This window comes from Impatiens glandulifera, chromosome 7 (genome assembly GCF_907164915.1).
Source record: "Impatiens glandulifera chromosome 7, dImpGla2.1, whole genome shotgun sequence".
Classification (NCBI taxonomy): Eukaryota; Viridiplantae; Streptophyta; class Magnoliopsida; order Ericales; family Balsaminaceae; genus Impatiens; species Impatiens glandulifera.
In genome coordinates this window covers 44,474,486-44,488,167 of record NC_061868.1, presented here as the reverse complement: position 1 = coordinate 44,488,167, position 13,682 = coordinate 44,474,486, and the positions used below count along the sequence as shown (strand labels likewise).

The window sequence follows — 13,682 nt, the reverse complement described above, 5'->3', positions numbered from 1 at the left end:
AGATGATGTGGATAGATCAAATAAGGATGATAGGTATGTTTGCATGGTAATATAGTCGCATTTCGCGACAATTCGAATATATGCAAGCATTAACTTTTAAAAGATATAAGGATGATAGGCACATATTGGAAAGGAGAGTACTGGAAATACGGAGCTTAGTTAGAAGGAGAATAAAAAGCAATTTTGTAGTTTGACCTGCTGAGCTAGCACAACACGGCCTTCACATGTCCCAGAAGTTCCAGAAAAAAGAGGGTTTGCATAATTTCTCAGCTGTACAACAAGTGTGCCTACGCGCAGAAGAATGTTACTCCCATAAAGTCGTGAAAATGGTATGTTGCATTCTCTACTGACAGGATCAAGCTTCTGTATAGCCTCTATCATCCCAGCATCACCACCTTCAATTTTTGTCAAGGTTAAATCTAAATCTGTTGCCAAGATGGAAAGAAGAGAATTCCTGTTAATGCTGGGCTTAAAGCCAGACTGAAATCCTGTCTTATAAGCACCGGAACCTTCTGATGGCATGAGACTTTTACATGCCCGGTAATAGGACTGGAAGGATTGCTTGTAAATATCCTCTCGGACTCTTTGAAGGGCTAAGACATCATGAGTGTTAATTTCCTCCCCCTTGTAAACAAATTTAGCTTCAGGAATTGGATTATTTACTTCTGAGGTTTCAGGAGGTTCAACAACTCTGGAGAGAAGGTCATCCAGAAATTTCAATCTGACAGCTGATTCACAAGCTTCAATTTTCATCAGATGATAGTGTTCATCCAGCCAACCCTGAAATGGTTCTTCCTCTATCTCAGCAGATATCTTGCGGATGCAAAATCTAACAGATCCGAATTTTGTTGAACTAGCTTTTTTAAGTTTTGCACTTTCTTTCTTAATAGGGAAAAGGAGCTTTGTTTTAGCTGCAGTAACAAGCTTCAATGCTCTCAACATTTCTTCAATGGAGTCATCAATTGCACGCAACTGCAATCTGTACGGCATGCAAATATGGACATCTAGTCCTTGTATAACCCAGTCCTTTGTAGTGACGGACTCTGATTTTGAATTGGAAGTTCCAGTAACATTTGGAATGCAGGAAATTTGCATCCGACTACTCTTAAATACCCTTGCTTCATTGAAAGCAAGTATGAGTCCTTCAAGGAGAACTCCTATAGATGCATTCTCGGAAAATATTGATTGAACCTGAAGTGTGGCTTCAACCCCATCCCCAACCGCGGCTGATATATTCAGCATTTCAATATCAATAGCAAAGAGAGAATCCCTTTTCTTTCGTTGTTTCTCATTTTGTGCAGGTTCCTTCAAACCTACTTCCTGCTTGTAACCACTCATGAGGGTATTATCCACGAGTTTTTTATCAGTTTCCCGATCGTTATGTTGATGCACGAGTAACTTTATTTGCAGCATAAGTTCGAAAAGAGCTATATGAATATCAGGCTCCCACCTGACCGAAATATCTGTAGCACTGAAAAGAGAGCAAATTGCAACCTCTTTGAGGCCACCAGATCGACGTACAAGCTTCGCATTCTGCATATCAAACAATTGTACTTTTGTACCGGGCTTCTTATCTTCCAAATATTCCTGATAGATAAATTTGGCTCTTTCTAGCTCAGTCTGCATGGACTGTTTCTCCTTGTTCATAGTGAAACTGAAATGGAATATGTCAAGAGACGTAGTATACTTTAAGTGCTTGCATCCATCTAGAACTGTGGGCATTATGGTTGCATTACGTGGTGTCCCGTCAGCTGAAACACTTACTATGACTCGACCACCTTGAGAACCATAGTTTACTCGTTTGGGATCAGAAATAACTGTATTATCCAGTTCAATATTTCCATTATAGTTGACAGAGCACCTTTCCAGATTAAATTTTATAAATTGAATCCCCTTCTTCCCTGATGGTTTTAATGATTTTCCTGGATTCTGAGATGATTTTCTACTTGAAGCAGGTCCCTTCAGTAGAGACTTCAAGGATAAGCCCGTAGTAACAAGAGATTCAACACGCTTAAAGGTCAAGTGAACCCCCATACCAGTCACATCAACAGAAAGAACCAATTTACTTTTAGAACCATCCTCAATTGATTCCATATCTTTTCTGCCCAAGTCCAGGCCAATTTTTGCAATATGCAGTAAGGAACCTTTGTTGGTTTCCACCCCAAACAAGCTTTCTTGATATTCATCAGCCATGAGTAAATTCAATTCACCAAGTTCCATGTGCGTTGAAACACCTGTACTTGATATATTATTAGCATAAACGTGGGATGATTGCAAGCAACCCTGCATCAGAAAGCAAAGAGAACTTACATTATCATCAAAACAAAAGAAAACCCAAGAGAGATAATTAGCCGATTCGGCCAGATTCTGTAGCTGCAACTGGTTGCTGATTTTTTACTCGCAATATATAAACTATCTATACTGCTTGATTCTCAAATTAAAAAAATTAAAGCTATCACATGTGTTAACACAAAACTCACTCAGTATAATCACAGCTCTAATTGCTGCTTGAACAGGCTAATATTGTGGATTATATGTTGTGGATCTGGAACCATGATCAGAATAGAGAAACATAAGACCCCTATCCAATAAAGATGATAAGTGGACATACTTTTGTTATCTTTATTATTTTATGCAAGCCATACTTTCTCTACATATGAAGGCACTTAGGAATCATTCACACAACACCAAAAGGCAGTTGCACATTTATACTATTTGGCGAGATATGAAAACATGATATTCAAGATTAAATGGCATTTATCCCACATTTTAGTTGTAGTTAACCATGCCAGTGATGGGCAGCATGTCAACAAGTCTAGTCTGGAGAACCAGAAGACCAAATGCAGGTCAGGAAAATATAAAAATATGTAATTGCTCAAGATTTCACACCTCAAGACTCCTGGATTTCCTTAAAGGCTGATGCAGCTCTGATTGATAGTTAAGCTACATATAAAATTGTAGTAATTTGAAGAGAAATTGGATTTTATATTTTTTGAATGATTTCAACTATTACCAAGGAGGCTAATATATATATTTTTTAAAGTAGGCTAATATTTATAGGAAAAATAAGATGGAAGTAAAAAATGGGAAAATATTTTCCTAGGTAGATATTTTGGAAATATCTCCCAACCACTTCCTTGGAAAGGCAAAAAGGCATTGGAATGGGCAAAGTTTGATAATTCCACAAAAACAAATATAACCTAAAATTGAACTGTTACAGATTACAATACAACATCCCAAAGGTTTCAATATCCACATCAATGTCCTTCCTCCAACTTCTCACTACCATAATTATTGTGTTTATATACTAAAACTGGCAGGATAATGTTGCTCTTATTCTATCAAGTAGCCAAATTGGTTTGCACTCTTCATCAATCTCTTTAAGCTATCCACATTCAGCTCCTTTTGGAAAAGATGGAGCTTTCATAATATAAAAAGACCATGGTTATATTAAGTAGATTTGATGATTTCATATCATAAAAAGTGAAAATTTATGAACTAATAGCTAAAATCTGGAAGCAGGAATTCGAGACTTGTATTCCTTCTAGAAGTAAATATAAAGTTGTCCTTATGTGGCATTTGATATCTAAATACCAAAACATTCAAAAATAAATTAGGTTGGGCTATAAATGCTATTCACTGAAATTAAACATATCACTTTGAAAGATTATTAAACATTTCCCTATTATCTATCAAAATCCAAAAGGATCGGAATTTGGCCTAAAATACTCTATTGATTACAGGCAGAGTTCAAGTTTCCGTTGTAGGCATGACAATTAAAACAACAACAAAAGAAGTGGTAATCTTTCATCAAGGAGCATATTCTATTTGCTGAAGGTAATAATTCTTCAAAGTTTTCCTAGTTCTACTAATAAGTACAAATGTAATCACCAATGAGAGAATAGACAGAAAACATACATGGTACACTGGTGACCCACTCAGATTATATAATGCAATTGTCATCTCCGGAGCTGAGACATAACAAGTCCACATGAATGCTTTAAGATCAGTTGAATTCTTCCTCTTTGAATAGTATGTCCCCTCTTGAAGTACCATTTCCTGATTTTTTGAGGATCTTAGATGTATCAATGGCTTCACTCTGCTCAAAATAAGGTTACACTGAGTACCCCCAAGCGTAACATCAACTTCTGATCTGATAGGCAAACCAGGCTGAAAAAAAAAGTTGTTAAGGAGTGAACAACATAAAGAATGAAGGGCCACTTTGTCATTGGAATTACAATTCTATACAATTCCATACTTCACTCACTGAAATTATAATTCTATACAATTACATACTTCACTCACTGGAATTACAATTCTAGTGGTTTTTTCAAACATAGGATTTTAAATATATCCAATTATAATTTAAAAAATGGAATTGGAATTTCAATTCTAATTCTACCTATCAATGTAAACAAACATAGCGAGGAATTCATTAAAAGAAGTTTCTTAATAACCAAATGCATAACAAAGTAGAAAATGAAACTGATATCTTGAAGAGCAATGAAAGTCAATATGTGGGTGGGAAGCCTAAACCTTGAAGAACAATGAAATAACAGATCAAGTTCAGCCACTCACTAACCTGATAAACAGTACATCTCAGTGAGGTAAAACTTAAGACTTAAGTTTTCATGCTTATAGCAAAGTAGATTACCTCAAAAGGAATGTAAGCCAAACAGAAAACATGAAGCTTCAAAATCTCCAGAAAAGAAATGCCATCTTCTCTGATAATCTGCAATTTGATAGCAAATGGTCATTGAAAAGAAGCATCAGCAAGCACACAATTAGCCAATAGTGACACTTAAGACAAGCCAAATACATTCTAAATTAAGCTTATAAGTTATGACCTTACATGAATCTCACTAAAATCCATATGAATATCAAGGCGTGTGTTCTCACCCCCATCTTCAACAGACTTCGATTTGGTGCTCCTCACTTGAATACCCATTATATTATTTTCAAGAGCAAGATCGCATCCCCTAATTATGCACTTTACAGCCAAGTTGGGCATACTGAAGGAGAGCTATTGAAAAAATGAAAAAAGGATGTGAGAGACTATGATTAGAAATCTAATATTTACCTCTTGGAATTGAGAAGAAAAGCAAAAACAATTCTCATTCTGAATAGAAAGGAATCATTTAGTCAGTACTACTACTTGGGAGAGAACTTGCCATGCACATTCAATTCAATTACAGTAAGTGCAACATAAATCTGTTGATACAGTTGAACCATTTGCAAGCTGATATCAAGATGAATTGAGAGCAAATGGTTCAACTGTATCAACAGCAACTGGAAGACATAAATTGCTCTCAAATCATCTTGGAATCAACAGCTACTGAAAGACGTGTTGGCATAAACATTAGTAGTATTCTATACCAATTTAAAAGCATGGTTCTCCATACTAAGTTTTGGGAACCTGAGAAGGGTAAAGCGATTGGGAGAAAGGAAAAACTGAGAGAAAACAAATAGAACTGCAAATGCAACAATAAATGGATAAAAACAGTCAGACGTTTATGAATACATTAACATCTATGACAAAAGCCCCTCAATAACCAGTACAGGTGACAGGATGCCATGATATTTATAAAAGCACCTCAATAACTATGCCTCAATCCGAAAAAGAGGGGCTTGTACGGGATGAGATTTTTTCGATCTTATTGGCATTTAAAATTCTTATGTTGTTTTCTTATTTATGTTTTGTTTTTTCCTTCCCTTTTTCCGATCTTTTGCGTTCTTTTTAATAAAAGTTGACCTTTTAAAAAAGAACTATGATATTTATTTTTTACACTGTTATGCAGTGAACAGTCAACATTGCTTAGGCCAAAAACACAATTAACAGGGTGTTTAATAGTAAAAGGAGAAGGCACCTGCTACAATCTGGAAATCAATTACTGACCTTCTCGGGAATCAAAGAAGTATACTTCATTATTGGTGAACCCAGGCTTTTTGTATTGCTAGAATTTGAATTGGAATCGAGAACTTCAGTATCATTAGGAAAGGGATCCAATGAACTCTTCTTTTTAGAAAAGAGTTCCTCATTTAAGTTTAACACAACTTCCCCACTTGTTATGTCCATGTTCCTAATTACAATTCCAGATTCCCTACAACCAAAAAGAGCACAGAAAAATCAAGATACATGAATCATCTATTGATGTTCAAATATGTTACAATACATTTCCCATATTTACCTTTCAAATATTAAGGTATAAAAACAATGAGAATAATTCTCAGACATCTCCCTCCTAGTTGACTCTCACATAAGAAATGCTGAAAATATTGAAATGACAAGTCTCTGCCTATCACAAAATGCTAAGGCTTCTGTTATGATGGGAAGCAATAGCAGAGGATGAACAAAAGAGAAGACTAGCAAAACTACTATTGAAGATATGAATCATATCCTACTTTGGCACAGAAATCCAACATACTCCAACCCTATATTACGTAATAACTAACAATTTTAAAATTGAATTTTTGCCTATGTATTACTCATCAAACTATTTTCAAGATCTCCAAAAACAATGTCTTTAAACATGTGAAAGTCAACATAGAACCAAGAAATTTGACAAATACATAATATTAATCAAATGCAAAAGATTTATTTGTTTTTTGCTAAAACAGGGGAATAATAGTGATAATACATGGAAATCCTAACTCTATTTTACTATACAAAGATGAAAAATATTATTCAATAAAAGAATGTGTCTTCCATGTTCTAACCCTTGCTGAGAAAACATCAAAATTCTAACTACTCGGATTAGTTAGCAGTTAGCACCATTTTCAACAAGATAATCTGGCCACATTGTTAAAACACCCCGTAGATGCTCCAACTGGAGGTTGATGCTTTTGGCACAAATCAATAACCATATTGAGTTTCAAACACAGTTTTTTTGAATCATTTTCTCAAATTCTTCAAGTATCTGAGCACAAGCTTAAATAAAAATAACTACCTTATGCTAACTCGTATCTTTTTTAAATGCAAGCTTCCCATTACATAGTCCTCTCAGTTGGGGTTATTTAGTTCAAATTTTAACATTTATTTATGCTAACTCGTAAATTGTTTTGATGCTGTTTTAATTTATTTACTTATGCAAAAAAAGAAGAAGATATCATCTCACAAATGAGAGAAATTCTCGAGAAAATCAACTAACTCTTCCGTTTGCATTGTTGATGGTTCCACATCTAAGTTCTTGGAAATAGGATCTGCAAAAGTAACTAAGGATTTTGATGTTTCATTTTTCCTTCTTGTTTAGTACCTAGATTGTAATCTAATATCTATCAGAGAGACTAATCAAGACCTTAATGTGTTGCAAAATTCTACCCACAGTTGAGTGAGTTTCAGTATCTGGAATTAGAGAGATGATCCGCAATGTTTATTTGGTGTCCGGATTTTACATCTTCATTCTGGTAATGCAGTTTGACATATCTTGGGTCAATCATTAATCAAGACCATAAATGTGTTGCAAAATTCTACCAACAGTTGAGTGAGTTTCAGTATCTGGAATCAGAGAGATGATCCACAATGTTGATTTGGTGTCCAGATTTTACATCTTCATACTGGCAATGCAGTTTGACATATCTTGGGTCATTCATTGATCAATTGAATTTCAAATGTATGTACCATGAACCCTAATAATGGCTTTGATACCTTGAATATGAATTTGGAGAATATTCAAATGTAATTCATATTCTTTCACGGACAATGTCATAAATATATTGTTACAAGAATCAAAATGTGGAAGGATACACAGAATCTCTTAGTTTACATTATTACTAATTTCGTTTGAAGAAGTAATAGTGTTTTGTGATGAATTTTATTCATGGGTCATGCTCTTAAATACACAATACACGACAATTCTAGGATAGAAACCCTTTCATAGAATAATGGGATAATTACTTCTAGGATAATTATCTTTTAACTTATAGATAAAGATTAAAATGATAATTATCTTTTACATTAAATAATAGAATAATCCTAATATTTCTAATTTATCCGGGATATACTTTAGCATCTTTGATAATCGTGATCAGGTCATCCTTTATCTTATAATGTATTCCTTAACAAGCTTATATGAATTAAGGTATATTTGGAAGTTCACTTTATTACACAAAAACCATATAAAAGTAACTTAGACGTGATTTTCCTACAATAGCAAGTTGAGTTTTAGAGAAATTGACAATTTCTAGGTAAATTGCATACCGAGTAAAAGATAATATCTCAAGTTACCAAATGAGGTTATAAGAGAAAGGGAAGCACAATACATACCTATTATGACCAAAGTCACATGACAATGAAAATTCTTCACAGAAGAAAGGAGACAAGGTCTTCCCAGTTGGGACGACTGATGCCTGACTGGTGGACATGTATCCTTCATATTTAAAGCTGGAGGATTGGTCAATACTAACACGTTGATCACCCAAGTGAATAATGATTGGCAGAATAAATAATTTAACTGACAAATCTTGCTGGGAGACATCATCTTTGGATATGTTAATCCCTAGTTCTTTGACTTCTACAGTAGCTTTGGAGGTCTGCAGCAGGTTTTGACAAAAAAAAATATATACAGCTATCAACTGCTAATCAGCTAATATATTCAAAAATATTTAAGTGTGAGTAAGACCAATATGTCCAGATCAATGAGCAATGTGCATTTCTATAAGGTAATGCTAATAAAACCCTTCTTAAAGCCCAAATGCATCAATTATCTAAAGTTCCAGGCTTTATGGAGAATCTGAAAATTGTTGTTCAAGACAGATCTCAGATGACCTAATAAACCAAATAAGTGGAAAATTACATGAAAGAAACAAGAGTTGGACCTAAGTAAAACAATTCCCTGTGACATGTCCAACAGGAAAGAGAAATAAATGAAAACAAGCTATGCATGTTCTCTCCAGACATACAAGTTTAGAACAATTTACTCATGTGAAGCAAACCCTAAAACTAATCTCATATGAGAAAAAGATGCAGAATAATACCATCAACCTACATCAAAGCAATGCAAGATTATTCAATCAGTGGGCACACATCAGAACCAGTAAGTATTAACATAATAACATGGAAGAAAATGAACCATCAAATTTTATAAACTTCACCAAGCATTGTTTACCTTCACCAACAATTCTGTTACAGAAAAGGACAAAAACCTTGCCACATTAACCACAACCATCCACTTTCCTCTGCCTGAACCTGAAGAACGGGATCTTCGAGATCTGGTTTTCAGAGAGCTTTTAGTTGAAGATCTCATAACTACCTCCAAATCACTTATCAACACTTGTAGTTTGGGGTCAAGTTTGACCAGTGATTGCCTAAAGCTGAGTTTAATTTCACCAACAGATACAGATTCAACAGCACCCTGTGAATGGAAGAAATTCTAATCATATGAAATCATTCTCAAAAACAGAACTGACATATAAAAAGTGCAGAGGTGACTATATGGACTTTAAACAAATTTACAAAGTTAAGTAGCAAACCAAATAAAACAACCTGGAAAGAAAGACATATTTCGCAATAGCTTGACTACATGGCACAAATGTAAATACCAATTAATTGACTGTTAAGCATGGATATTTGAAGACAAAACAAAGATCAAAGATGATGTAATGGCCCCGAGAAGAAACAAGGACTTTTGCATAAATAAGTTTTTCTTAAAAAATGTCCATTTTCCATTAGAAAAAGGGAACGCAATAAGCGTTCAGAAAATACAAAATGGGGGAGAAACAAAAACAGAAAAGTTAGATATCAATACGATCAAAATATTCGCGTCTCGTGAAAAACCCTCTTTTCATAATCGATGCAAATGAATAAAGCCTTTGATTCTATCAAAGTCGGTAGATTTTCCATCAAATGTTATTTTATTTCTTTCTTTCAAGATCGTCCACCACATGATTAGAGGGATGTACTTTTGGTCGTTGATGATGCTGCTTTCAGATTCTCATCCAATCCATTGATCCCAAAAATTGGAGACTTTGAACGACATAAAACCCGATGAAAGTTGAGAATATTATGCAGAAGAGACCACATGTCCCTAGCAAGGTCGAAACGAAGGAGGACGTGGGAAATGGTCTCCTCGTTTTTCGTGCAGAGACAACACCTACTAGCCATGTGATTAAGTTATTCAATAACCCTTTTTTTTTCTCTTCAATGAGGAGTGGGGAAAGGCTCTTTCTTCCCAAAAAATCAAGTAGCTCGCACAAGACATTGATCAGACCACTGTCAATTACGCTTTCTTGCGGTTCCAGCGCTCAATCTAAATCACATTTCCGATTTCACAACTCACTCCTCGAAGACCCGATCTTTGTTGAGGCGATTTACAAATGGTGGACAGAGCACCCCTGCTGAAGGAAGACTTTGTTTCTGTCTATCTTTAAAATTAAGGAAACTGAAATCATTTTCCAGGAATGGAGAAAAACAAATTTTGGGTCTTAAATATCTCATTTCATCCGTTAATACTCAATTCGATGAGTTAGATAGAGCCGAGGAGAAAAGGAAACTAACGAAAGCAGAAACCGCTAATAAGTTTGAACTCTTTGACAGGCGAATTATTTGTACAAATGGGAAGAGAAAAATATTAAGCAAAAATCAAGATGTTTATGGCTAATGGACAGGGATTCTAGCACAAGATTTTTCCATAATTTTGCGAAAGCCCGAATGAGATATAATCAAATTTCTATCCTGAAAATCGATGGCCAAGATATCGAGGACCCGAGCTCCATTAGCAATGCCATCCTTTCATACTACAAGGAGCTTCTTAGCGAGACTAGCCAAGGAAGACTCACTCTTGACGGCATCTGTTTTTGACGAGATTTTCATCGAAGAACAAGCTATCAGCGAAGCGGATTTTCATCGAAGAAAATAGTTTCAGATACTTGAATGATACAAAAATAATGGACATTTACATCAGTACTAATTTTAAGAGTTACTCGTTGCATGTCTTAGTTCACTTAATATGCATCAGGCCAATTGGTAAGAAAATTAAATGAGGAAACTTACAAATCTGAGCCATAGTTAGAAGAAGATAACTACCCTAGGTGAAACGTGATAAAGTGAAGAACACAAGGCATAATGTTTGTCTCAAACTCTCATCTTAATGTTTTGCATAGATCAACTATATCAATATGCAATGCCTCGGGTGGTTAACAAAAATATTTCAAAGAATGCTAATCAACTAAAAATAAATAGAAATAAATATTTAGTAGGAACTTTTTTCTATTCTTTTAAAAGGATAGAAAAATAATCCAAACAAAAAAAAAGCAAACCTTTTTGAACTTCACAGATACATCCCTTAAACATTTCCATCCACCAACCCGGAATTGAACGGAAGCTCCCAAGATCCGGCTTAGGATCCAAGCTAATAACTGGGAAGCAAACCTGAAAATGAAGTTTGAAGTAAAGAAAAATAATACGAGTCACAATCAAGTCTAAAAATTACCATCTAGGATCATAGGAACAAGAATGATGAAGTGCAAATATCCATGATTTACAAAACTAATATCAAGAAATGAGAAGACATATTTGCAGTGATGAACGCAGTGATAGTTCTTGAGTGATCTTAAACACATAATAACATTTATCTGGTATTGAGCATGTGGCGTTTAACAAGCTACTATTTAGGTATGCCATTTTTTCAACCAAGGTAAAAACTCAAAAGGTCATCACCAGAATGTAGTCTCCAACAATGGCCTATCATGCATAAGCTTCTCCCATAACTTCCTCAGTTTGAATGCAATATATGTCTGTTGAGATTTGATGTGTATGAAAGAGTTGAAGAAAATAAGTGGAATGTGCAATCCTTCATGAGCATTAGAGTTCTTCTTCTTTTTATTCCAAATTGTTCATGACTTAAAGATCAAAGACACCTCTAGTTGTTACAAGTGTTAAACTAGATGCTTTTGATTTGATCTACTTCATTGTGTTTTGGGTAGACTCCCCATACTTGATCATTATTGTTCTATGAACCTCGTTGTAAAAACAAGCTCAACAATCCAAGACTTGTCTATTAGAAACATTTCATTTCATGTCGTGCCAGACCAGTATGTAGGTCTTGGCTGTTAGGCAGGAAACAAACTTAAGCTAGGTGTTGGAAGCTAGTATGAAGTGGTAATGGTGATAACAGAAAAAATCATGGCACATATTGATGTATCAACTGTAACTTTTTACATGTTTATCCTCATTATCAAGCACCAAAAAGTATTTCAAGTGAATACATACTTCATATAGATCAAAAAGATTAGTAAATAGCGGATCACGTTATCAAAAAACTGTAAACTAAATGGGGGTTTGATAGCACCTAATAAACACTGAAAGAAGACAAATTCAACAAATGGGTTCATGATCAACATCAATGTTCATTTCTAGAGTTAATAAAAAAAAAAGGACTTACATGAAAAACAGCCATAGAATGATGGAGATAAAGAGAAATCCAAAAAGGAAGCTGACTGGAGATGCAGACATTTCGAAGGGAAATTGGGTAAGTCGGTGATACTCCCTTCTTCTACACTCGATGCATCACTCAGAGTCAACAATTCGAGTAAAATGCAGTCGATGGGCATTTCTTCATATCAACTAGCTGCTAATCATCTCGGTGCATAAGCAATTCAGAAAAAACAAATCTTCACATGACCCAGAAAGGAAACGGAATTCCCAAGATGGATGGATGAAGTGGTCGTCGAGGCTTAAAGATCAAAAGTAACGCACACGATTCTCGCTAGTGACTGAAGAATGATGTTCGACCCAATAAATATATATATATATATATGTGTATATAATGAATGCTCTTCTGGGAGTTCAATACACGCACAGAAAGAGAACGACCATCTTTGATCGGAATTTGGAAGGGTGTTTCGGATCCGGTGCGGGTGGGTGTACAAACAAGTACGTGTTTCTTTGTTTTATTGTTTTCAAAGAAGGTCGAATAGACCCTTCAACTTATAAACAATTGTATAAAACTTTCTAACTCTTTATTGAAATTCATTCCTTCTGACCTTCTTTCTTTTTTAAGATAAAACTTTTTATTAATAAAGATAAAATATTTCAATTAACCTGAGGAGTATTCGTATTACAGAAATTTCATAAAGCAAATTAAATTTCTGTAATTCGAAATAATCTCACCATAGAATTGTTTTCTTTTTCAAACCAAATTTTATTCTATTTAATTAAAAATAAATTATTATTTAAACAAACAACAAAGAAAACATACAAATATATATAAAAAAATAATAAAAAAACAAAAGCTATTTTTAAACCTTGTTTTGGGTGGCAACAAAGGCAAATACAATTTTATGTTTTCTTTTTAAAGAAGGAATTTAAGCTTACTATTTTTATTTTAACAATTATATAATTAATTCAAATGTAAAACATTTTATATTTTCATTACATCTACAATTAATAAATTTGATATTTTTAATTATTTTTTAAATCTAATTTTAAATATTACTTATCAATATAATCAAATTATTTAATTCATTAACTAAAATACTAAAATATTATCTATTTTTATAAATATTTTATCATTATATATTAATAATTTTTAAATTTTTCAACAAAAAAAAACTCATATCATAAATAAAAATTCTCTAACTATCAAGCTATTGGTCATGTTTAGAAGAAAAAAAATTATTTATAGATTTTAAATATCAAGCGATTTGTTTTGTTTTAATTCTGGGCGGATATGTTGTCTCACCATATG

At 34.0% G+C, this 13,682-nt stretch overlaps 1 protein-coding gene across 1 annotated transcript in view; it reads right to left on the bottom strand.

The window, feature by feature from the left end:
- Positions 1–12,827, bottom strand: part of LOC124910754 (protein SABRE) — a 28,246-nt gene extending 15,419 nt beyond the window's left edge. Inside the window, exons 1-9 of the mRNA XM_047451433.1 lie at positions 12,378–12,827; positions 11,254–11,365; positions 9,105–9,350; positions 8,264–8,529; positions 5,897–6,101; positions 4,853–5,023; positions 4,655–4,732; positions 3,919–4,170; positions 196–2,283 (exon numbers count right to left, since the gene is read on the bottom strand). Of these exons, the coding sequence (XP_047307389.1) occupies positions 196–2,283; positions 3,919–4,170; positions 4,655–4,732; positions 4,853–5,023; positions 5,897–6,101; positions 8,264–8,529; positions 9,105–9,350; positions 11,254–11,365; positions 12,378–12,448 (3,489 nt within the window). The 5' untranslated portion in view covers positions 12,449–12,827. The remainder of the gene's footprint in view (positions 1–195; positions 2,284–3,918; positions 4,171–4,654; positions 4,733–4,852; positions 5,024–5,896; positions 6,102–8,263; positions 8,530–9,104; positions 9,351–11,253; positions 11,366–12,377) is intronic.
- Positions 12,828–13,682: the final 855 nt, after the last annotated feature.